The 24,893-nt window shown below is 49.4% G+C and overlaps 1 protein-coding gene across 1 annotated transcript in view; it reads right to left on the bottom strand.

The window, feature by feature from the left end:
- Positions 1–211: 211 nt before the first annotated feature.
- Positions 212–24,893, bottom strand: part of Rrp12 (ribosomal RNA processing 12 homolog) — a 39,493-nt gene continuing 14,811 nt past the window's right edge. The window contains exons 11-34 of the mRNA XM_059258112.1: positions 24,259–24,370; positions 23,953–24,050; positions 22,732–22,846; positions 21,139–21,281; positions 20,871–20,992; positions 19,472–19,536; positions 19,219–19,381; positions 18,465–18,619; positions 18,224–18,291; positions 17,687–17,780; positions 14,999–15,157; positions 14,811–14,891; positions 14,260–14,365; positions 13,960–14,067; positions 13,342–13,499; positions 12,031–12,122; positions 11,712–11,879; positions 11,423–11,592; positions 11,080–11,205; positions 8,803–8,855; positions 6,617–6,683; positions 5,328–5,395; positions 4,899–4,981; positions 212–680 (exon numbers count right to left, since the gene is read on the bottom strand). Coding sequence (XP_059114095.1) covers positions 578–680; positions 4,899–4,981; positions 5,328–5,395; positions 6,617–6,683; positions 8,803–8,855; positions 11,080–11,205; positions 11,423–11,592; positions 11,712–11,879; positions 12,031–12,122; positions 13,342–13,499; positions 13,960–14,067; positions 14,260–14,365; positions 14,811–14,891; positions 14,999–15,157; positions 17,687–17,780; positions 18,224–18,291; positions 18,465–18,619; positions 19,219–19,381; positions 19,472–19,536; positions 20,871–20,992; positions 21,139–21,281; positions 22,732–22,846; positions 23,953–24,050; positions 24,259–24,370 — 2,677 coding nt within the window. The 3' untranslated portion in view covers positions 212–577. The remainder of the gene's footprint in view (positions 681–4,898; positions 4,982–5,327; positions 5,396–6,616; positions 6,684–8,802; positions 8,856–11,079; positions 11,206–11,422; positions 11,593–11,711; positions 11,880–12,030; positions 12,123–13,341; positions 13,500–13,959; positions 14,068–14,259; positions 14,366–14,810; positions 14,892–14,998; positions 15,158–17,686; positions 17,781–18,223; positions 18,292–18,464; positions 18,620–19,218; positions 19,382–19,471; positions 19,537–20,870; positions 20,993–21,138; positions 21,282–22,731; positions 22,847–23,952; positions 24,051–24,258; positions 24,371–24,893) is intronic.

Genomic DNA, 24,893 nt, shown 5'->3' with positions numbered 1-24,893 from the left:
TGCTCAATCCTGTGATCCTACCAACCGTGGAGCATTCACTACTCCTTCTATGTCCTAATGCCATTTTTGGACTGGAGGAAGCCCTCCTGACATATGTTGACACTATTGGCCAGATTGCTGGGAGCTGGATAGGAAGGGGTCAAGTTACCACTCAGTACAGCCCGTAGTCAGGTGCTATTCTTATCCCTGGAGGGGCAGAGATGAAACTCTGTTTTCAGGGTTGATGCATGGCCATGCACATTTATTCTATGCCTGGTTACAAAAGATCTTCCACATGCAGACCATGGTCACCACTCTGCTCTCATGGCCACTTTGGGCAGAAAGCAGAGCACCTCACAGGGGCTTCTCAGAGGTAGCAATGTCACATGGTTCCACCTCCAGATGTTGACAATGTTTCTAAGGACATTTGGACTTTCCAAATCCTATGCATCTCTCTAGGAACGGTGTCCTGGTTCCAATGAGTCATTCTTTGTCCAGGTTTTGCAAGGCTGACACCTGGAGCTGGTGTTAAAACAGCATGAGGGCTGGAAAAGGGCCTTGGACTGTGGCAAAAAACAGCTCCATTCCCCCCAAGGACTCAGTGCCGACGGTCCTTTCTGCGAAGTTTGTGTCCCGCCTGGGATCCCCGCTGAGCAGCTTTCACCAGACCTTTAAACTGTCCCTGTAGCTTCACCTTTTTCCTGCAAGAAGAAAGAACAAAAGAGCTGATCTCACTGAGAACAGAAGCTCTCTCTCCTTACAGTGTTGACATGTGGTGGTGCATGCCTGCAATCCCAGCTCTTGGAAGGCTAAGGATGGCAAGTTCAATGACAGCCTGAGATCCCGCACAGGAAACCTTGTCTCAATAGAAAAACAAAATCAGATGATGGGCACCCCTGGCAGAGACAGAGTGACATAGGCGGACAGTCCTATGTCCTGACCTGGCTATTGCACAAAATCCCCATCCATTCTTCCACTAACGAACTTAGATAAGGTCAAGGCTCACTCTATCCAAACAGCCTTTCCTCAAAAGGCCCATCTGCACATGCCTCCCTGTGAATTCCATTTGGAACCCATTTCCCTAGGAATATAACATTTGCAAGCACTCTTACACACCTCATATGGTCCCCACACCTATACCAAAAAGTCCCATTTAATAGTCAAAGTAAAATAATCTTCCAAGAAGATCAGAAAAGCAAATTATGGAAAACTATTAAAGATAGTGACTATGTAGAACGTATATATTCCAGAATCTCTGTGACCTAAGATCATGATTTATTTTATTTTTAAGAAGAGAGAGCCCGGGCGGGGCGGACAAAAACAAAAAACAAACCAAACCAAAACAAAACAAAAAACAAAAAGAGAAGAAGAGAGAATGTTTGGATTTAAGGGAGAAATTCATACGAAGGAGAGGGGCTCCAAAGAAGGAATATCTGACAAGTTTTCACTGTTTAATTTTCAGATTATTTTATGCGTTTGAATGTTTTGCTTGCATGTGTGCAAGTATACAACATGTGTGCCTAGTGCCTGCAGAGGCTAGAAGAAAGTATCAGATCCCCTGGAACCGGAGTTACAAATGATTGTGAGCTGCCATGTGGGTGCTGGGAATTGAACCTGGGTCCTCTGCAAGAGCAACAAATATTCCTAACCAATAAGCCAAATTTTCCATCCCCACGATTGGGTTCTTTTTTTTTTTTTTTTGTAAAGATTTATTTATTTATTATGTATACAGTGTTCTGTTTGCATGTATCCCTGCAGGCCAGAAGAGGGCACCAGATCTCATTACAGATGGTTGTGAGCCACCATGTGGTTGCTGGGAATTGAACTCAGGACCTCTGGAAGAACAGCCAGTGTTCTTAACTTCTGAGCCATCTCTCCAGCCCACGATTGGGTTCTAAAAGGTAGTTAAGCAAGGCATAGTAGCTCACTCCTGTAACCCTAGCACCTGAGAGTCTAATTCAAGAAGATCAAGAGTTCAAGGTCAGGGGGCTGCAGACATGGCTCAAGGTTAAGAGCACATAATGGTCTTACAGAGGATCCAAATTAAATTCCCAACATCTACCTTTAGTGGCTCACAACTACCTGTAACTCTAGCTTCAGGGTACCCGATACCCTTTTCTGGCTTTCCCCAGAAACTGCCCTCATGTGTACATAATCGCACACAAATACATAAATCTTTTTTTCCCCCTTCAAGACAGGGTTTCTGTGTAGCCTTGGCTGTCCCAAAACTCACTCTATAGACCAGACTGACCTCAAACTCAGAGGTCTGCCTGCCTCTGCCTCCTGAATGCTGGGATTAAAGGTGTTTGTCACTACTGCCTGGCCAATAAATCTTAAAAAAAAAAAAAAAGGGTTCAAGGCCAGTGTTGTGGAATATTAGTTTTAGATGTGTTACATTCATTTATGTTGTAGAACATTTGTTTAATGATGCAAAGATGTGTTGCATTCTTTTATGTTGCATTTGTTGAACTCTGTGAAGCTGTGTTACTTTGCTTGTCTAAAACACTTGATTGGTCTAATAAAGAGCTGAATGGCCAATAGTTAGGCAGGAGAGAGAAATAGGCGGGGCTGGCATGCAGAAAGAATAAATAGGAGGAGATGAGGGAAGAGCAAAAAAGGGAGAGAGAACACCAAGGGCCAGCCACCCAGCCACCCAGCCACCCAGCCAGCCACGGAGTAAGAAGGAAAAAAAGGAATAAAGAAATAGAGAAAGACAAAACCCTTGAGGCAAAAGGTAGATGGGATAATTTGTTAAGAAAAGCTGGCTAGAAACAAGGTACACTAAGGCCAGGCATCCATAAGTAAGAATAAGTTTCCGTGTGTTTATTTGAGAGCTGGGTGGTGGGCCCCCAAAGAGTTTAAAAAAACAAAAACAAAAAAATAAATAAAAACTACATTTTGGCACCCAATGTGGAGCGCCAAATGTTGTTTTGCATTCAATACAGTGGCTGCCCTTAAGCAACTGCTGTTCCAAGCAGCAACTGCAACTCTGCAGCTACCAGCAGCAGGTTCAGTTTGGCCACACTGGCTGCAGCCAGGTGGGAATTCTGTTCCCCCAGGCACCGGCTCTACCATGGCTGCTAAAGGAAACTTTACTAAATCTCTATCCTTCTATAGAAGGCAAGATTCAAAGGTTGAGGTAAATTCTGCTTGCTCAGAGAGGATGAATAGCAAGTAGCTAACCTTCTCTCCTTGCTCATGTCTCCTAAAAAAAGGGGGGCATCTTGCTGCTTACCCCACCCCCAATTAAGAACCCTAGCTACGGGCTGGAGAGATGGCTCAGGTTAAGAGCACTGACTGCTCTTCCAGAGGTCCTGAGTTCAATTCCCAGCAACCACATGGTGGCTCACAGTCATCTGTAAAGAGATCTGGTGCCCTCTTCTGGTCATACATGCTGTATACAAAATAAATAAATAAATCTTAAAAAAAAAAAAAAAAAAAAAAGAACCCTAGCTACACTTAGTTCCTCTCTACCACTTCCTATCAGCTAGTTGCTGACTCAGCCTCCTGACCTCAAGTTAATTTTATTTAATCAAACAAATGAAACATGTCTTTACGTCATTAACAAAAGCAGCAGAAACAAATGTAAGACACCTTTACACGGTTAAAATAATATTTCACAACAGGCCAGCCTTGGCTAGATAGTAAGATTGAGGCCAATAACAGCAACATGGGACAGGCATATGACATAACATAAACATACACACACATAAACACACACACACACACACACACACACACACACACACACACACACACACACAGAGTTCAGGTTAACAATACTGTACATGTAAGTAAATGTTAAAAAATAAAGCTGGAGGGGGTTGGGGATTTAGCTCAGTGGTAGAGTGCTTGCCTAGCAAGCGCAAGGCCCTGGGTTTGGTCCTCAGCTCTGAAAAAAATAAAATAAAATAAAGCTGGGCAGTGGTATTGCATAGCACGTGGGAAGCAGAGGCAGGCAGATCTCTAGGTTTGATGACAGCCTGGTCTTAAATCACCTTCCAGGACAGTCAGGGTTACACAGAGAGAAGAAACCTTGTCTCAAAAAAATCCAATAAATAAATAAATACAAATAAAATAAAAATAAGGGGGTTGCCCAGTGGTTCAGCTGGTAAAGACACTTGCTGTCAAGCTTGATGACCCTAGTTTAATCCCTGGAACCCACATGATGGGAGGAGAGCTGACTCATACAAGTTGTCTTTCACATACACACACTGCTGTGGATGATTGATTGATTGATTGATAAATAAAACACTGATTGGCCAGTAGCCAGGCAGGAAGTATAGGCAGGACTAGCAGAGAGGAGAATTGGGAGAACAGGAAAGCGGAGAGGAGGAGATGCCAGACAGCCGTCCAGGGAGCATCATGTAAAGGCAGCAGGTAAAACCATGGAATACGTGGTGACATATAGATTAACAGAAATGGGCTGAGTATAAGAGTAAGAGCTAGACAATGGTAGGCCTGAGCTAATGGCCAAAAAGTTTAAATAATATAAGCGTCTGTATGTTTATTTTATAAATGGGCTACGGGACTGTCGGGACCCAGAGAGAAAAACTCTAGCTACAACACACAAAACAATGAATATAAAAAATAAAATAAAAACGGGGCTGGGTAGTATTTTGTGGGTAAAGCGTTTACTGCACAAGGTGGGATCCCCAGCATCCGTGTAAACAGCCAGGTGTGGTGGCTGCATCTGCAATCTCAGGGGTGCTGGGGACTGGACAGTCACTGAGTACCAGGTACAGAGATAAGAACTGCCTCAACAGAGGATAAGGTAAGGAGCAACAGAAACAACCTTCACATTCATACACAAGAGGCACAGGCACTCACATACATAACACAAAATAAATAACCACAAGAGACCTGAGTAAGAAAGACCCTGCCCTGTGTGGAGCCTACTAACTCACACGTCACCATACCTGCGGTTGAGCTTGGTTCTGTTGAGTGGGATGTAAGCATACGGATCAAGCCGGCCCTTCTTCTTCACATCACCCTTTGCTTTCTGCTCATCCAGAGGAACAGTAAAAGCAAAAACAAACAAAAATCAAAATCCCAAAGTCAGAGTCAGTCAGAGTGTGGGGTCCCTTCCCTGTCCCTGATTTCAACTAGCTTAATGTTCGCCCTCTCCCCTTCATTTTCTCCTTCAGATGACATCAACAGGCTTCTCTGTCTCTAAGGCCATTTGTCAAGGGCCCCAACTTCAAATGCCACATGCCCTAAGTGCTCCTTGTCTTTTCTGCCCTGTATGACTCAAAAAAGCACCCAGGGTGGTGATGGGCACAGTTCTTCCTTGCCCTTCCATCATCCTCCTGGTACCAGGAGGCCCACACCTTGCCCACAGCTCTCACCTTGGCCTTGTATTCGGCTCCAGGCGTACCCTTCTTGGCCACAGGGCGATGGATGCCAGAGCCTCCAGCTATGGAGAAGCACAAAGATCACAAATCAGGCAGAGTCAGAGTGACCCTCCTCTGGGAGGCAGGAAGTACCTCTCTCAAAGGGCCTCTGGGAAGATGATGGACAGAAGACAAGGAATTTGGTTCCATATCCTGGCAAGCAATGACTAAAGTGCTCCCTTGAAGAGACACTACCCAGTGACTCCCAGGAACACATATGCTCTGTACTGATATAAATGACCCACATTCTCCAAAGTTACACAGGATCTACCTGTAAAACTCCTAACCCCTGCCTGTGGACGGGGCATTTCCCATGCTCCACCCTGTTCTGACTCTGGTACAGAAGCATCTACCCCACTGTGCAGGTGAAAACTAGAGATAATCGAGGCAAGAAAACTTGCCCAGGGTCAGCTTGCCACTTCTGGCCTGGACTTCAAAAGTCATGGATGGAATCCTGCAATGCATCTCAAGACATGAATCTGGAACTCCAGCAGTGTGACAGAACAAGGTCACACAGATAAGTAACAGCTGGGCAAGTTGTCCTGAGCCCAGGCTTCTTGTCCCATGGATTATAATGTCCTTTGCCCACAATATCATCTTAGTACAGGAGGGAGCCAGGCTCTGAATGCCCGGACAGAAGTCATAGGTCCTGCAGTAGGGTTAGTATGACATGGGACCCAGAGGACATACTGCTACAAGAATGAGAGATTGAGCTGGGTGGATCTCTGTGAGTTCGAGGCCAGCCTGGTCTACAAAGCGAGATCCAGGACATGAACCAAAACTACACAGAGAAACCCTGTCTCCAAAAACAAAAAAAAAAAAAGAATGAGAGACTACCCCCATAGCTCTGGATCTCCAGATGCTTTATGGCAGAAACCCAGGGCAGAGCCCTATGGTGTACCTCAGGCAGCAGAGGAGCCACCCTGCTGCTAGAGAGGAACCCTTTGACCAGAGTTCTAATCTTGGAGCATACAAGAGAGGCTAACACTTCACAAATCTCAGGGAAGGATGGCTGGGTGGGGAGGAGCTTGCCAGAAGGGCTAGATTTACTATGCACAAACCTAACTCTTAGGTTCTCTAAGGCCCATATCTCCTGGTCCCCTAGCCTAGTCCTGAGTGTTAGATCAGCCAATCTGTGTAATTGAGTGCAGCAACTTCATGGCTCTGCTTCCCTCTCTATAATTCCCCAGCCTGATGCAGGTGAAGGGAAACTGTCTGTCCCATGAAAAGAAAGGATACCTCACCTTGGTACCGAGGCGGGATCTCCAGCTCATCCTCCTCATCTTCCCTCTGCCGCTTAAGCTTCTTTTTCTATAGAAAGAGGCAGCAAGCAGGGAGTCAGTAAGCAAAGGATGCCCTACATCCTTCAGACTACACGATACTAAGGGCAGGGACAGAAGCACTGACCTGCCTTGATGACAAGGCCCTCTGCCAAGCTCTCATCCCCAGTTGCACGGGAAATGCAAGCCCACAAGGGGAGTGATTATCTCCCATCATACAATCTCGCCCACATTCTGACAACTGGACTTCCCTCTTCACACTGAACTTCATACCCTGGAGCTATTAAAGGAGGCTGCTGCTGTCAGGTCCTTGTCTTCTCATAGGCAAGCAAGGTTCCAAGCCTCTCTGACTGCCTCTTTCCCTCTCTAGTCCCTGGGTAGGTGGGAGATGCTGGACCAAGCTATTCATTACAGTCCTTCAATTGACAATAGGTTCACAGAAGTTGTAAGTCAATGGGACACATGGACTCATCCAATATGACACAGCACATGCTAATACTTCTTACTGCACCTACTGCATGCCTGGCGCCAACGTTAGGGATGCATAGGAAGGAAGGAGGACCAGCCACAAGGCAGCCCACGGGGATATTTGGGCTTAGGCATTAGCAATCAAGTAAGCACACCATACAGTGGGTTGGGGTGTGGGTGGGTCATCCAGGTGAAACCTAGTTCCCAAAGCTTGTTCCTATCCTGTGGTTTGTGACACCAGCCTGGAAGCTTTATGAGTCTTTAGGTGAGCTGAGGGCCAGGGATGCCAGGTCAAAAGATCAGGCTGAACATGTGTCCAGGAATATGGATGCCAGATCCACTGTCTGTAACACAGAACTATGGATATCTAGCGAGTACCAGAAACTGGACATGTGGGGCTTTGGCTGCACAACAGAGGATGATGGCTGAGCTTTACCCTAGTTCCACTGGTGCATAGCTGAGGCTAGCCCACTAACTGGTCTTCCACTGAGAATGCCTTACCCCCTAACATCTCATGCTCCCAGAACCATGTGCCCAAGAAGACTCAGCAACTGCCAAACAGAGAGCCTTGGGTTGTTAGTGGCCGACGCTGACTTGTCAGGAGCCAACCACTAATGCAGTCACCCCTAGAACCCTCTTACTGCCTCAAGGAAAGGTGTCTAATCTTGCCAGCTCTGAGCTGAGGGCCATCTACAGAGACCATGGCCAGTCCTTGCTGGCCAGAAATAAAAGGCAGCTGTCAAGAGATCGCCAGCCCCCCAGGAAGGGTTCAGAAAAGCCAGAGAGGACTCAACCAGAATAATTTCTGGGAAAATAAACAATGATCATAAAGGGCAGCTATGGCTCATTGAGCATCCCCAAGTGCCAAGCTCTCTACACACCAAGGACTCTACATGGAACCCTGGGCCCAGGGACAGGCTTACTCACAGCTTCCTACTGCATGGAAAGTGAGACTAGACTAAGACTGAGGGGGCCTGGGAAGGGCAGAACCCAGGCCAGGGAAAGAGCCCTGCTAAGCAGAGCTGGGCCACACTGGAATGGTCTGTGGAGGGGGGGGGGGGGGTCACACAGGTGTGGACAGAGGCACAAATGACTACCCCAGGGCATCCTTGAGAAGGCTCTTGCTCCTCCTCACCCTCTTCACTCCTGACTTTCCGACCTGGTTTTCACTCAGTTCTCCAAATGGAATTCTACACTCTGATACATTCTTCTTCTTCTGCTTCTTTTTTTATTTTTTTAAGATTTATTTGTTTTTATTTTATTTGTATGAGTATTTTGCCTGTATATATATATATGTATGTATATGACAGGTGTGTCTGATGCCCATGGAGGCCAGAAAAGGGTGTTGGATCTCCTGGCACTGGAGTTATGGATAGTTGTAAACCAATATGTGGGTGCTGGGAACCAAATCCAGGTCCTCTCCAAGAGCGAGAAGTCCTCTTAACCACTAAGCCACCACTCCAGCCCTCTGATACATTCTTCTATAAATTAGCTCCTAGTTTACCAGAAGGCACGTGGGGAAGTTCATCACATGCCAAGCTCTAATCTGATTCACTTTACATGCCCATCCATACTGCCCCAGCAATCTTAAACACTGAGGGAGTTGGGCAGATGCAGTGTGTGTGTGTGTGAGGATTGGGGTATGGGGGCTGTGGGCCAGGATGAGGCCACAAATTACTCACACTTCTGACACCAGCATCTTCCATCAAGTCATCAATCATTTCTTCATCTTCCCCTGGAGTCAGAAGCAGACAGGCTCATGAGCACTCGGGCGTCCCTAACCTTACTGCCTGCTCCCTTGGTGTAGGATATTCAATCACACCGTGAACCCAAGTCTGCATTTGTGTTAATTAAATAAAATCAACCTTGGGTCAGGAGGCAGAGCCAGCAATTGGTTGACAGAAAGTTATCCTAGAGAGTCAGAGAGAGCCTGGAGATGAATAAAGAGACACACAGGAAGTAGTAGGGAGGGACTTAGAGTGTGGAGGTCTTTTTTGGTTTGGCAGAGCAGAAGGATGCTCTCTTTCTGAAACACCAGAGAAGAGGGAAGGTCAGTTAGTTGCTTCTCAACCTCTCTGAACTAGCAGGTGTTCACCGCAGCCTCTGACTCCTGAGTCTTAGTGATAAATAGAACCATGGAGATTTAGTTAAAAACTACATTTGGTGGCAGTGGTGGAAGGTGGATCCGACAGGAAGTGAAAGCCCCCCGACCCGGGCCACTGGCTGAGAGCCGCAATTGCTGGCTGAAACAGCAGTAGGTTCAGGTGCAGCTGCTGTGTCAGCAGAAAGACAACACCCCCTCCTGGCATAGCAGGGAGAAGGGACATCAACTCCAGCGCCAGAAAACTGCCCTCCTCAGACCCGTGGCCTCTTTCCATGGGAGATCAAACTGCTCCCTCCACTCCCAGACCATACGGCCCCTTCAAGATGTGAGTGACTCAAGGAAAGCACCTAGACTCCTGGGAGTCAGCCCCACCCCATACATGTCCCCACTTAGCAAAAGGACAATTCTACCCTCCTACTCCAAAAGCATTTTGCCCACTCTGCATACTGGCACCAAGTGGGAATAAGAGAAGTATGAATCTGACCATCTGCAGGGAAGAGATTCCAGCAAAGCAAAGCAACAGCCACAGGACAATAAAGACAGCACGTGTTGGGCTGGGAATGGAGCTCTGTGGAGCACTACTCAGTGGAGCACCGCTCAGTGGAGCACTGTCGGAGCACGTGCCATGGGCTGGGTTCAGCCCCCAGCATGCAAGAAAATGAGCCAGCCTGTGATGTACAGAAGGAGGACAGTTGCCTCGTAGGAGTTCTGTGGGGATGAGGCCTAGTGGCTAAGGGACCCTGGAGAAGCTACAAAGGACCAGCACAGGATCCTACAGAACAGAGGGGCTTGGAAAGGCAGGGAGAGGGGGAGGGGCATCCCCCCCAGTTAGTGGTCACCAAGTGCACAAGAGCCTGAAGAGTACAAAGGCCGGGAGGGAGCAGAGAAGAGACGGCCGAAGGAACAGCACAAGCCCCATTTATATCAAGCATAGACAGGAGCTAGACAGACAAGCAGCGGACGAGCGACGGGTGGAGGAGCTGTATGAGCAACAGTCAGGAGGGCAGGAGAGTCAACGGCCAGAGCTAAGTAGTGAGATCCAAAGAAACCAGAAGGCAGACACTTGTCCCCACAGAAATAGGGACAGAATCAAGAGCTTCACGCATTCTAGACAAGTGCATGCTCAGTTTGGGAAGGCTGACACTCTTTTAAAAGACACGGGTGTGGAGAGGACATGGAGAGACTACTAAATGTGTTGAGTGGTCCTGCCGGAGGGACAGCTGTACAACACAGATGTTCTGAAGTTAGAAGTACCCCATAGGCTGGCTCTTGCTCTAAATCAGCTACAGGGCTCAGCCAGTTTCTATTAAAAACCAAACCAAACCGAACAACAAAAAGGATAAGGAAGCCGGGCATGGTGGCGCACACCTTTGGTCCCAGCACTTGGGAGGTGGAGACATAGATCTTTGTGAGTTCGAGACCAGCCTTGTCTAAAGAGTGAGTTCCAGGACACAGAGAAATCTTGTCTCAAAACAACAACAACAACAAAAAGGAATAAGGAAAAAGAAGCAGAGGAGATGACCACATCTGCCACAGTACGGGGAGTTTCCTCCAAGTCTGGTTTAAATTATATGTATGTACACTGCATAAAAAAGGTCATAGGTAAATTAATAAATAGGTATAGATAGTATATGAAATAAAAATGTTTAGCATGGTCAGGAAAAATCTGAGGAGTCAGAATGCTCAGGAGTGACCTTAGATGTAAGCTCAGATCTATTCCCTATGCTTCCTCAATACCTGGTCACTGTGTGAACAGGCTAAGAGCCCCCAGTGAATACATGAGTATCAGGCCAGCACAGCCCTAGCCCTAGCTGCCGGAGCAGCTGTTCCTGGGGTTGGGGGGACGGGACCCCACCTTTAGCGCCGTCTTCTTCCTCCACCTTGTCCCCATCTTCCTCCTCACGTATGATCAACCGGCCATCAGCGCTCACCTTGAAGCCATGGTCCTTCTTCCTGCCCTGCCTGGGTCCAGGCTGGGTGGCTAGTGAAGAAGATTGGCATGAGGTGGTGGTAGGCCAGTCCTAACAACTCATACCTTCTTCCTTCAGAACCCACACACACCAAAGCTCCCAACTAGGGGCCTTTTAGCCCTGCCCATAGGCTACGCTCAGACACCAACCCCTGCCTACCACCCATGAACCCAGCAACACGGCAGGTCCACTCTGGGCTCAGAGCTCCGTCAGTTGTTTCTTGCTCACCAAGGACTCGCTGGGCCACCTTGGGATCCAGGAAATTGAGGGGCTCATCCCCACCACCTTCCTTCAGCCATGCTCGGCTTCTCTGCCGTGCCAGCTTCCGCTGCTCCTTGCTCTGGCCTCGTTCCTCTTCCTCATCTTCATCCTCAGAGTCAGCCAAAATCTCCTCGATGCTAAATTAGAGAAGTCCAACACCTAAGCCCTCCTGGGAGAGGTGGGGACTTGAGGCACTGCCAGGACAGGTTTGGGGCTAGGGTAGACTAGGGCCTCAAGGACTGCGCCATGGTCTTACCTGTCGCCTTTGCTCTGGACAGGCTCCTCTTTTTCTTCCTCCTCTTCTTCCTCTTCCATAGCAGCCTGGCTCAGGGCACGATGCTTCTTGGCCCGGGTCTCAGCTTTGCGGATGTTGACCAGGACTTTGTGGTATTCTGCAGGTAGCAGACCCTTCACCAGCTCAAACCTGAGTGGGGCAGAGAAGGGTTGTTCAGAGGTACTTGCCAGGCATCCCTCCCCAGGGGCAGGAGCTGTTCAGGAAGCGGTAAGCCTTTCTTGTGACCCCTGAAAGACTAAGAATCCCATAGCCCAACTCTACCCCATTCAAGTGCACAGACCCAAACTTGCGGATGAACTTGATGAACAGGTTCCGAAGCTTCATTCGGAAGTGCCGTCGCATGTCATCTGACAACTTCCCTATGGCTTCCATCTAGCAGGCAGAGCACATGGTGTCAGAGGGAGGAGCATGGCATGTCTTCCACCCCGCCCACCTTTCCTTGCTGTCCAGACCAATGAATGCACAGTACAGCTGGGCCCAGCTAAGAGGGGAGGTGCCAGCTGTCCTGTTCTCGGCTCACCCCTTCCTTGGCTCAACTAAGCTTGCTTAATTTGGAATCCCACCTTTCCTCTAGGCCCTCCCTCATAACACATCTGTGGTCATCCTTTCAAGGTGACAACACTCTCCACATGTTCTTCCAATGGATCTTTACAGCAACTAGATGGGACAGATACTACCAATACAGGCACAGGCTATAGCTGAGGCACAGGCTTACCTGATCGCCGAGTAGCCATAAAGGTACCACCTAATTCACTCACTCTACTTCGCCAGACACTCTACAGCATCTCATAGTCTCACGTTTCCTTTCTATCATGCAGTCATGCTCATCCTGCCTAGTATGGGTGGCAGACCTTCTTATCGGTAAGGTCTCCAGTGGGGTCAGGGAACAAGGTCCCCACATATCCTTTGAAGGGATTTTTATTATAAGTTCTAAATATAGGTAGATATAATAGATCTCCACTCTAGCCATTTCTTAAATCTCTGGTTCCCGGTTAGGCTGTAGGCTTTTGGAAGACATCTATCTCTGCTCCCTTCCTTGAGGTCAAGGCTTGACTCAGGAGCAACATGCAAGCGGATGGCAAGTGTCATGTGAACCAACCAGCTGGGAGTGAGAAATGAGGACAGCAGGCGAGCACACTAGTCCAACTGCGGGGAGTGTGGGGGAGGCTCCCCTGGGCAAGTCTGGAGACACAACCCACAGGGGCTCTCTGCGTCCCTTTTATCCGTGCCCCGGCAGGCGGGGTGGAGAGAGGTCCTGCAGAGGAAGAGCCCAGTCTGAGCCCTGAGACTAGACCTTGAGAGTGAGTATCTGGTCTCAGTTTCTCTGTCTGTACAATGTGGAGGAGCTCTGTCCTTGGTCTTTGGTCTGGTGTCTATGGAGGGGACACAGGGTAACAGGAGACACTGTGGGTACTGTGTCATCTCTGTCAGCCAGCACTGTCCTACAATCCCCTCCCACACTCCTTAATGCCCTTCTGCCGCTCAAATCAACAGTGGCTAATGAAAATGTTCTAAACTAATGGACCCAAGGCCCATGGGGTCCACACTGGCACCCCAGGGGCCTCCATCAGTCAAGAAAACGGAGCCTCACCACTAGCTGCACATGCTTGGCAAGGTGCACCACGTCCATGACCACCACAGCCACCTTGATGAAGCCTAGTGCAGATTTGACCACATCACGGGTGCGGGAAGCCAGCAGCAGGCAGACATTCTCCAGGAGCTGCTCCACTGTGCTTGTCCCCATCAGCCCTGTGCACAGGAGCCACTGTCAGATACCAGAGCTACCCGAACCCAAGACCCGCCCATAGGTCAGATGTGAGCAGGGGGGCCTTTCTGTGGTCTCACACAGTTTGAATCACCACCCATGGAGTGGCCATGGTCTTCCGTTTAGAGATTAACAGAGATTCTAGGAGGTAAGTGAAGTTACTCAGTTTCATGTGGCTGGTGAGAGGAGGGACCAGAACTAAGACCCAGGGACTGGTCAGCCTCCTCCAATCTGACAAAAGGCCCAGGATACTGGGACTGTACACTGCCGGGTGGTGCAGGTGTGAGGACAGAACTCTGTGGGAAAAGAGACTGGGAAGCAGACGGGGCTGGGTTCTGGATCGCCCTCCTCCTGACACTTTTCCCCATTCTGGCACCGCCCTGTCCTGACCTTTGGAGCACTCTTTACCATGAAGGCATCCCAGGCCTTCAAGGGAACATTTACCTTTAAACTCGAACAAGAGGTGGGTCAGAGCCAAGATGCTGCAGCTCACTGTGGTAACCGCACCCACAAGTCCAGGATAGATCAGGACAAGGTATCTCTGCAGAGCCTCTGGGGGCAGAGTGGACAGTTAAAGACAGGAGCCCAGGGATGAGCACCACAGGCCTAGAGCAGCAGCCTACTCAGGGCCACAGGCAGAACAGAGTAAGGAGTTCCCTCCACCCTTTCCTTAAGACTAGCGGCTTTAAGGGTCTTCTTCTAGCCTGCAGTGTGTCCACCCCAGCTTGTATCCCACAGTCTTACCTTCCTGGCTGGAGCCAAATCGCAGGAAAGCCTGGCCCATCTCCACCAGCAGAGTGAACGCATTCTTCCTTGCACCCACTGACACCTCCTTTGTACACAGGATCACCTGGCCGAACAGCCTTGTTAGCACATGCTAGCTTAGGCCATGGCAGCCTGGGTAAGCCACACATGCCCAGGGAGTGAGTGGAGCATATCCTCATCACCATTACAGCTCCCATTTCACAACCATCTCTTGGAAACCATACTTTAAGAAATCACAAAACAAGGCTAGAGAGATGGCTCAGCAGTTAAGAGCACTGGCTGCTCTTCCAGAGGACCCGGGTTCAATTCCCAGCACCCACACGGCAGCTCACAACTGCCTGTAAATCCAGTTCCAGGGGACCCAACACCCTCACAGAGACATACATGCAGGCAAAACACCAATGCACGTAAAAATAAAAATAAATCCTTAAAAAAAAAAAAAAGAAAAAAAAGAAAGAAGAAAGGAAGGAAGGAAGAAAGAAAGAAAGAACGAACTAGCAAAACATGGCATGCATGTGTCCCTCCCTTACCTCTGGGACGAGAGCAGCGATGAAGTCCTCATGCTCAGCTGACAACTTTTTCACAATGTGTATGAGGCACTTCAGACGGGGCTGTGGGCAGAAAGGCACCACTGGGGTCCCTCAGTGTCACTGCTCCCCTGGGTCTGCCTGCTGCCACCCTTCCTCCCTTGCAGGGTCGGCAGCCCTGCAGCCCTCACCCTTTTAGCAGGCGAGGATGTGCTCCGCAGTGAGTCTAACAGAGTCTTCTTCAGATCATCCAAGTGGCTTTGCACAAAGCGGTCGGCAGGGCCCTGGGAGCTGGCACACACTTCCTCCAGTACTCGGTAGGCCTTCTTCTGAACCCCATGGACCTTGCTCTGAGGGGGCAAATAAGGCACAGAGATAATAAGGAAGGGGACTGGGTTCCACCCTATTCTGTGACATTCTCCAAGAATCTCCTGCGGCTAGCACTAGAGGGGATTCAGAGAGAAGCCAGTCTGGAAACAGCAGCCATGGCTTCAGGGTCAAGGCCAGACTGAGCCATTCTTCTTACCACACTAAAGAACAGATGCTGGGGCTGATCAACAGCGCAGTAGCTGAAAGCACTTGTCCTTAAAAGGGCTCAGCTCAGTCCCAGCATTCACACGGCAATTCACAACCGTCTATAACTCCACCTTCAGATCACAACTTTCAGGGGCTCTGCTACCCTCTTCTGATCGACATGACACCAGGCACATATGGTGTGCATACACCCATGTAGGCAAAACATACACATAAAATAAAGATAAATAAATCTAAAAAAATAAAATGAGTAAATTAACAAGATACTCAAGCTTGGGCTGGTGGCATCAGAATGTGCCAGGGCACTCTCCTCTCTACCCCACTGACTCCTTGTAATTCTGAAGGAGTTCCCAGCACTCTTCCTGAGATGTCCTCCTGAAGTCGGGAGCTTGTCCTGGACATCCGTGTCCACCTGCACATTCTTCCCCAAAGCAAATTCATCAAATTCATAGCTGCTTTACAAACTGGCAGGGGAATAGGGGAGCTGGTGCTCAGGAGGGTGACATTGGGCTGAGCTCTGCACAGCTGTAAGTCACAGCATTATTTCAGATAGGGCCAGCATGAGCAAATGCATAGGCAGGCTCGCTGTATACAAGACTCTGGGGGTAGTGGGGATGGCTCACAGAGTGCAGGCCCAGCATCCATGAGAATCTGGGTCCACCCAGTAAAAAAAGACCATCAAAATGGTCCAGCAGGTAAATGTACTTGTTACCTGATGGTGTGAGCCCTACAACCTGAGTTAGATCCCTGGTACCCATATAAGGTGGAAGGAGAGAGCCGATTCTACTAAATTGTCCCCAGACATCCACCTACCCTCATCATCACATACAAACAATAAATGAAATAAAACATTTTTTAAAAAAAGAGATAAAAGCCAGGCAGCGGTGACATATGCTTTTAGTCTCAGCACTCAGGAGGCAGTACCAGGCAGATCTCTATGAGTTTGAGGCCAGCCTGGTCTACAGAGCGAGATCCAGGACAGGCACCAAAACTACACAGAGAAAGTCTGTCTCAGGAAAAAAAAAAAAAAAAAAAAAGAAAATAAAGGATTTATCTAGGACTCTGAATATCAGCCAAATAAAGGGTAGGTGTGGTAGTATACACCTGTAATCACAACACCTGGGAGGTAGAGGCAGGAGGATGAGGCACTCCAGGCCAACTTCCACTATACAGGAAATTCGAGGCCAGTCTGAGATACATGGATTTGTCCAAAAAACAAACGAACAGTCTGATGAGGAGGCTATAGTTGGGGAGGTGAAAGACAGACCGACCTGGAGGCTGAGGCCCCGGCTGGAAATGGCAGCAGGAAAGGAGCATGGCCTTTGTTATACAAGACACACCTCGGCAGGGAGGCTAGAACACAGCTGCAGACCTTAGTGACAGATGGCCAGGGCACAACAGAAAGAGATGCCACTTCCGGAGTAGCTGGGGTGCAAGCTGGGCAAGTAGCAAGAGATGAAGACAAAGAGACTGTTGTAGAATATTATTTTAAGATGTGTTACATTCGTTCATGCTGTGGAACATTTGTTTCATGATGCAAAGATGTATTGCATTCTTTTTTTTTTTGGTTGTTTTGATTTTTTGGAGACAGGGTTTCTCCGTGTAGCTTTGGTGCCTGTCCCTGGATCTCATTCTGTAGACCAGGCTGGCCTCGAACTCACAGAGATCCGCCTGCCTCTGCCTCCCGAGTGCTGGGATTAAAGGTGTGCGCCACCACTGCCCCGCATGTTGCATTCTTCTATGATGCATTTGTTGAATGCTGTGAAGCTGTGTTGCTTTGATTGTCTAAAACACCAGACTGGTCTAATAAAGAGCTGAATGGTCAATAGCGAGGCAGGAGAAAGGGTGGGTGGGGCTGGCAGGCAGAGAATAAATAGGAGGAGAAATCTGGGAGGAAAGGAGGAGGAGCAGGATAAGCAGGACTCCAGGGGTCAGCCACCCATCTACACAGCAAACCAGAATAAGAAGAAAAGAAAGGCAAAAGCCCAGAGGCAAAAGACAGACAGGATAATTTTTTTTTTTTTTTTTTAACTTTTTGAGACAGGGTCTCTCTGTGTAACAGTCTTGGCTGTCCTGGAACTCTCTTTGTATACCAGGCTGGCCTCAAACTCTGCCAGCCTCTGCCTCCCAAGTGCTGGGATTAAAGGCGTGCACCACCACCACCTGACCTAGACAGCATAATTTAAGTTAGAAAAGCTGGCAAGAAACAAGTCAAGCCAAGCTAAGGCTGGGCATTCATAAGAAAGCATGAGTCTCCATGTGTGATTATTTGGGAGCTGGGTGGCGGGCCCCCCAAAAGAATAAAAAAAACCAACAACAGGAGAGACAAGTTGTAAGGAGCTCACCTCAAGGTAGGGCCGGATGGTAGAGTACAGCTTACCGATGGCGGCTTCATCCGAGTGTGGAGCCAAAGCCACAACCAGGTCCAGGACAGACAATCTGCCAGAGTGGGAAACAGGAAGGGGCTTAAAGAACCGGAGAAGGGCAGAGGCTACTCCCACTCAGGGTTGGACATGGGCCTCCCTTTGTGAATGGTAAACGTAGCACTCAGAGAACCAGGTAGTGCTCTAGGCTTTTCACAGCTACTTCACTGTCCTCATAGAACCATGTTGCAGGTACTATTACCACACCCAGTGTACAGAGTATGTACAGAGTATGTAACTTGTTCAATGCCACATGAGCTGGGAAGTGGTGAAGTTGGGATTTGAACCTGGGCCATTTATCTCTAGATCCTCTTTCATCCTCTAATAATAATTAACTAGTCACACCTCTCAGAACAGCTGGGACATTTGATATTTCAAGACTTCCAGAGTGAATCCAAAGGCCTCTGCTAGGTACCCTCTGGCTCCCGAGCTCAAGGGAGGAAGCCCTGAGTACTTTACCTGGTGAAGTCAGAGCTGGCAGGATCAAGTACCTTCTCGGTGGCTTTTTCCAGGAAGCCATTCACCAACTGACAGCCCCCAGTGGAGAGAGAAACAGAGTGACCATAACAGCACGATCCCCACGGTTTAGGAGCCCCCAGCCCAGCCACACCTGTGGTATAAAGTCCCCCATTCCCCAAGGCTTGGAGGTAGGGTCTTGACCTCTCCAACCCAACAGCATCCCTCCCTTCACGGCACTCACCTGAGACTCGGTTATGGTGAGGTAAGTTTTGATGGTCTCCAGCACAGCACGGCGAGGGGCTGCTGCCTCCCCAGCTGCAACAGGCTGTCCATACAGGTTGAAGAGGATTGGCAGGAAGTTCTTAGCAAAGCGGCTCACTTCAGCACGGTCAGCCTCTGGTAAGAGGACCCAAGTTTGCATTGAAGGGACAGAGCTAATAGTAAGTCAGTGGTCACTGGGTGGCAGGCCAGCAGGTCCTTTCAGGGGATCCTCTGGCAGGACTAGGAAGCCATAAGAATGGACCTTCTGTCAGGAAAGGCTGAGGCCAGGGCACACAGAACATGAGCCTCCAGGTTTGGATGCTGAATGCATCATCCACAGCAGCTGCCAGTGTAAGGATTATGTCCTTATTACATCATCAGCCTGCGACGGTGTTCCAGCTTAAAAAGCGTGCGCCCTCTCTCTCCCCATACTCCCTCCGTCCTCTGCGCGGTCTCTCTGTCTCTGTCTCTCCTAATAAAGCTCTAAAAAGGTAACCATGGCTCGTGATTCTTCCGCCACCGCAGCATCCAAAGCTCTGCCGTGGCTGTCGCGGGTGGCGGGCAGCCACGAGCGCCTGTTAAACCCCTTCAGCCAGTACACTTCGGAGAAAGGTATGAGGCAAGGACCAGTGTTAGCCTCCTGGATCACGACAGCAGCAGTGATGGTAGCAGTGCAGATGTGAGCCACAGCAGGCCGGCACCCCAGTCATCTTCTAACTAGCTCCCACACTTACCTGCTTCACAGCCCTTGGTGATGAGAGTGCGTAGGGCCTGGCACACAGTGACCCTCAGGTCTGGGCGCTCATTAATGGCTGTGCCCAATGTCCGTGCCAGGCCTTTGAAGGAGGCAGCCACATCTGTGGGTCTTGTGCAGAACCCAGGCAGGAGGGTCCAGATCTGGGAGGGAGGAATTTGGAAATTAGAGTGTCCCCAGTGACTTGTGCCCCAGCATGCTCCGTCCCTCTTCCTTCCCCAGCTGACCCTCACCTGCCATTGGAGTGTGTCATAAATCTTGGACTCCACTGTGCTGCCTGCCTGGGCCAGGTCCATTGCTAGAGGGTGTAAAAAAGACATAGTGTGACCCTAGCTACCCCCATGGCCAACTGGCCTCATTTTACCAAAACCAAAAGTCCTACAGTGAGGATACAAATGTAGGTAGTACCCCTAATAAATCAATTGTAACAGTAATTATTCTAAATAATTTTTATGAATCTAGGCATGAGAGTTGATACCTATGATCCCCGAACTCGGGAAACTGAGGCAAAAGGTTCAGGAATCCAAGGTAATCCTCAATTACTCACCAAATTTAAGGCTACATGAGACCCTGTCTCAAAAAAACAAACCAATATCCCCACTGCTTACAGGTAATATGAATAAGCACCCATTTTAGTGACTTTTCGGTTATTAGAAGACAATTTTCTCTATGTACTTCTGGCTGTCCTGGAACTCACTATGTAGTCCACACTGGCCTTGAACTCACAGAGTTCAAGGTTGCCACCATCTGTGAGGCAACAATGAGGTTTTTAAGTATATTAAAATGATCATTGCTGGGTGGTGCGAATACCTTTAATCCTAGTACCTGGGAGGCAGAGGCAGGCAAATCTCTGAGTTTTAGGCCAACCTGGTCTACAGAGCAAGTTCCAGGACAGCCAGGGATACACAGAGAAACCCTGTCTCGAAAAACCAAAAAATAAATAAAAAAGACCCTCATTGTTGTTAGAAAACTACAGATGTAGCAGGGTGTGGTGGTGCATGCCTTTAGTCTCAGCATTCAGGAGGTAAGAGCAGGCAGATATCCATGACTTTGAAACCATATACATAAACATAGTCCTCTGTAGGTTTGTAACAGTATATAGAGCTTTTCCTCAGTATCCACGAGGGATTAGCTGTAGGATCCCCATGGATATGAAACTTTGAATGTTTAAGTCTCCTGTATAGAAGAGTTTAGTGTTTGTATGCAACCTCTATTCCCCTGTTCTTGAAATCACTTCTAGATATCTCATCAAACCCAACAGTGAAATACCAAGTGAAGAACTGTTATACAATAGTGTTCAGGGGATTTCTCCCCGGCATATCTTTAGTTCATAGTTCACTGAATCTGTAACACAGAACCTGGGGATACAGATGCCAGCTGTCCACATATAAACCATGGGGAGAAAAACCTACCTAAAGGGCTTGAACTCTTTCTTTTGACTCAAGAGTGAAGAACAAGACCTAGGGGTGGAGGCTCCCTAGGGAGTACCCTTGCTGGCCAATCCCCTGCTTTGCAGAGGAATGTTGCCAAGTGCCCAAGGCAGACTCAGCCCTTTCTGACCTCGCCAGCGGGGGCTCCTGGATGTGGGGAGCAGGGGACTTAGATGGCACAGAGCCAAGGGTGCCGCCGTACCTTTGCTCTTAAGAGTGGTGGCCAGGGGCAAGAAGTAAGTGGTGAAGAAGCCCAGCCGCGTTTCCCGAACGTGGTCCCGGATGACAGGCAGCAGCCAGCTCCGTGGAAAATCCAGAGTCTCCCTGTGAGGTGAAGGACTCAGTGAGAAGAGGTAACAGACAGAAGACTGAAGAGCCCTCTGCACAGACAATTAGTGGACACCCTTCCTAGGAGGGCACAAGCTGCCTGAGTCTCCTGGGCTCCTGAAGACCAAGCAGGTCACACTTACTCAGAGCCATCAATTTCCAAAGGCACAGCCTGGAGCACCACCTCGGGTCCCATGCTGGTCACTGCAGCCCCCACAGCCTGGTCCAGGGCTGCTGTGTGAGGGAAGTGAGGGGAAAGACGCAGGTCACACAGCGATTGGAGGCACTGGAACAGAGAGGGTACAGAGGGACATGATGGCAGGCCCAGGCGTGACAGTGCAGCAGAGGAATTGCCTAGCATGTTCAGGGTCTGGGCTCAATCTTCAGTGTAACAAACAACAAAAATGCAGTTTTTCTGCTGCCCAGGGAATGGGAGCTGAGGTATCAAAAGGCTCCTTACTCCCTATTGATGTCACTTCAGACCCATCTTCAGAAGAGGAATCCACGGTCTAGACCAGGCTTCACTCCAAAGGATGGAGCCAGATTCTGGGCACAGATGAAGCTCCACAGAGACACATACTGACGCCCCAATTTACTCAATGGTGTGTCCAATCTCTTTCCAAGGCCCAGGACTTTAAAAAGCTCTGCTTCATTTAACATGAAAAACTACGAACGTTCACATAAAAATGTAGATCCCAATTATCTTGAAGAATGGAAGGTGTGACCAAGGCTGGCCTGCAGCCAACTATGAGCAAATATAATGATGAGGCAGAGTGGTACCTTCCAGTTCCCCTTAGACCAACCAGTCTTGCTTCTCATAGCCCTGCCTGTTTGGCAGGAAGCCATGTTTGCCAATCCTAACCAATCAGGGGCCTGACATGGCTGACTGGCCTCTCCAAGGTGGCTCCCATTACCCTGACAGCAAAGGGAAGAAGCAATGAGAGAGACCCAGGAGCTGATCCACCAGCTGTTCTTTGTCCTGGGGTCTGTTCTGGATTCCCAGTACTCAGCTAGTTCACCCTGGGCTGGAGAAATCCTGAGGCCTAAGGCTGTTTAAAACATCAACACTATACTCACCGGTTACACAGCATTCAGAGAATTAAAACCTGCAGGGCTGGAGACATGGCTTAGCAGTTAAGAGCACTGATGCTCTTGCAGAGGACTGGAGTTCAGTTCTCAGCCCCAGTATAGTGGCTCAAAACCATCTGTAACTCCAGTTCCAAGAAATCTAAGACCCCCTTTCTCATCACCCAGCGCACCAGACACACACGTGGTACACATACATACACACAGAAGAAAACACTCATAATATAAATAAACCTTTGAAAATTTTCCAAAGGAGGGCTGGAGAGATGGCTCAGCAGTAAAGAGCACTGGCTGCTCTTCCAGAGGACCAGGGTTCAATTCCCACCCAGATGGCAGTTCACAACTGCCTATAACTCTAGTTCCAGGGAATCTGACACCCTCACACAGATATACTTGCAGGCAGAGCATCAATGCACATTAAAATAAATAAATAAATAAACATTTTTAAAAGTCTAAAAGGGCCAGGGCCTCCCGAAGGTAACTGGATGGGCAGTGGTCCGTCACCTTTCTGGAGGCACGGTACTAGGCACCTGCTGGGGCACTATCGACATTGGGGTGTCAGAGAGTGCAGACATGTTCTTCCTGGGTAGGAGTCCTCAGACCAAGGACCCAAGTGTCACCAGTTCCCTGGCCCGGCACCCCCATCTCACCTTCTTCATCACAGGATGGGCTTGCTTCCCACAGGCCTCAAAGAAGACACCCAGTAGCTGCAGCACGGAGCTCCAGGCCGCGTGGAACCGGTATGTCAGGCCCTCTTCCACTGCCCTGCCAAGGAGCAGCACAGTCAGAGCCACGGTCACATCATCCCAGGAAATCCCGGTGCTGGTACCATGACCCACAGACCTCAGCTAGCCTGTATAGGGGAGGGGGCCCAGCAGGACAAAGTGGACAGCTAATGCTCAGAAAGTATACATGCTGAGTTTAGTTACATATTCCTACTGCCTGAAGAGAAACCCTTGAGGTAGGTAGCAATATGCCCCATTTTCAGATAAGGAAACTGAGGCCCGTACCTGCACTGGGCTCCTCAGCCTGTGTACTGCTGCTGTCCTACCTTCCTCTACCTGACCTGAGGAGGGAGGATGGCTGGGAACAGGTGGCCTGAGCAGAGAGAAAAGTCTTCAGACCCTTTCTGTGTAACCATGGCTGGTCCCATCTGCCTCACAATATCTGAGCCTCTGGGGACTTTAGGCAGAAAGGGCCAACAAGGAGCAGTGTGTGGGCAAGGGGCAGTTGAGATCAAGAGTCTTACTCCTGGAGGGTTCCTGAAACATCATGCCATATGTACAGGAACTGGCCTCTGTCCCTCTGAATTAGTCACCAGAGCACCAAACCAAGACAGAAAACAAATAGACCCAGGACCCTGTAGCCATGTCTTCAAATGACTGCTCATAGGTGTTGAGGGCAGCCCAGCAGTTAGCCTTTTACGAGCTGGATGACCTCCCTTTCCCAGCTGTAAGAGGGGATTAATATGAATCTCCCAGCACAAAGGTCAGTGGTTTCTGTTTACTGAATTCCTAGCTACATGTCTGCTGCTGCTCTCCCACTGATGAGGATCCAGAGGACCTTGCTCCAGATATACCTGGGGCTTGCAAGCAACAGAGCTGCCTTCAAACCCAGCTACGAGGTCCAGAAGCTCTGAGGCGGGGACCCATGCGCCACACTCTGACGTCCCACCGTATGGCACCTCTCCTTGTCTAGGTACCTCTGAAACCCAACACAGCCCAGCTGGCAGGAGCTGCTCAGGCAGAGGTCTGGCACTCACCCCGCTCCTACAGAGACCTGGTACTGGGTACACTGCCCAAAGCGGTGAGTGGAGCACAGGTCATCAGAGAGAACTCTGTGCCCTCCTAACAGGGGCACCGTAGACTCACCTAAACATCTTAGCGATGTACTGGGGAGGACCTGAGGCTGAAGAGGTCACAGAGCCAATGTCAGCAATGTGTGGAGCCACACACTCCTTCAGGATCTCCTACAAAGAGAGGTCCCAGGCTGTCTATTCCAAGGCAGTCCCCCAATTTCATTCACCCTCACAAACAGCTGCTTTTTGAAGCTCCCAAAGCGTGTCTCCCACTGGGAGAGGCTCCCCCAGGACCAACCTAGGCATTCAGGGTGGCCTGGGAGCCAGGGCAGCAGACTCAGCTTCCCCAGCTAAGGCTGTGCTGAGGAGGATGTGGTACCTTGAGAGTCTGGGTAGCAGCTGCTACCACTTGTGAATGAGGGGACAGGAGACAGGTCACTGCCCTTCCAAAAAACCGAGCAAGATGGCCCAGGCCCAGGTCTCGCTGCAACCTGTCAAGACAAAAGTTTTCTGTGGTACCTGGCCCCAAGACTCAGAGACCTGAGCCACCAGAGCTCAGGTAAAAACATCTACTGGCCGCCCTCCCAAAAGGCCATTCCAGAAAGGCACTGTCCTTGAAGTAATACATGGGGTGAAATGTCCAAACTGCCCATAAGCAGCACACAGACTGAAGCTTGCCTTCATTATCACCTCCCTCTAGGCTGGCCCTCACCCTTCCCAGCATCAAATCAAAATATACTGCTAACATTGGCATAACACCACACACCAAGCTCTGCATAACAACAGACATTTCACTCCAACCCTGCAGCAGTTACTAAGTCCTACGCCCATTCTGTAGATGAGGAAACTGAGACACATACGTCAGGTTGGCCATGGCCACAGTGAAGCATCATGAGAAGGGATGCACACACCCAGGCAATCAGATTCCAAAGCATACAAGTGAAAATCATCACACCTGGGGGTCAGCAAGATAGCTCAGTGGTAAGGGTGCCCCTCAACCCCAGCAGCCAAGCC

The sequence above is a fragment of the Peromyscus eremicus genome, chromosome 1 (assembly GCF_949786415.1).
Source record: "Peromyscus eremicus chromosome 1, PerEre_H2_v1, whole genome shotgun sequence".
Classification (NCBI taxonomy): domain Eukaryota; kingdom Metazoa; phylum Chordata; class Mammalia; order Rodentia; family Cricetidae; genus Peromyscus; species Peromyscus eremicus.
The sequence above is the reverse complement of the archived record's forward strand: the minus strand, read 5'-3'. Positions and strand labels throughout refer to the sequence as shown.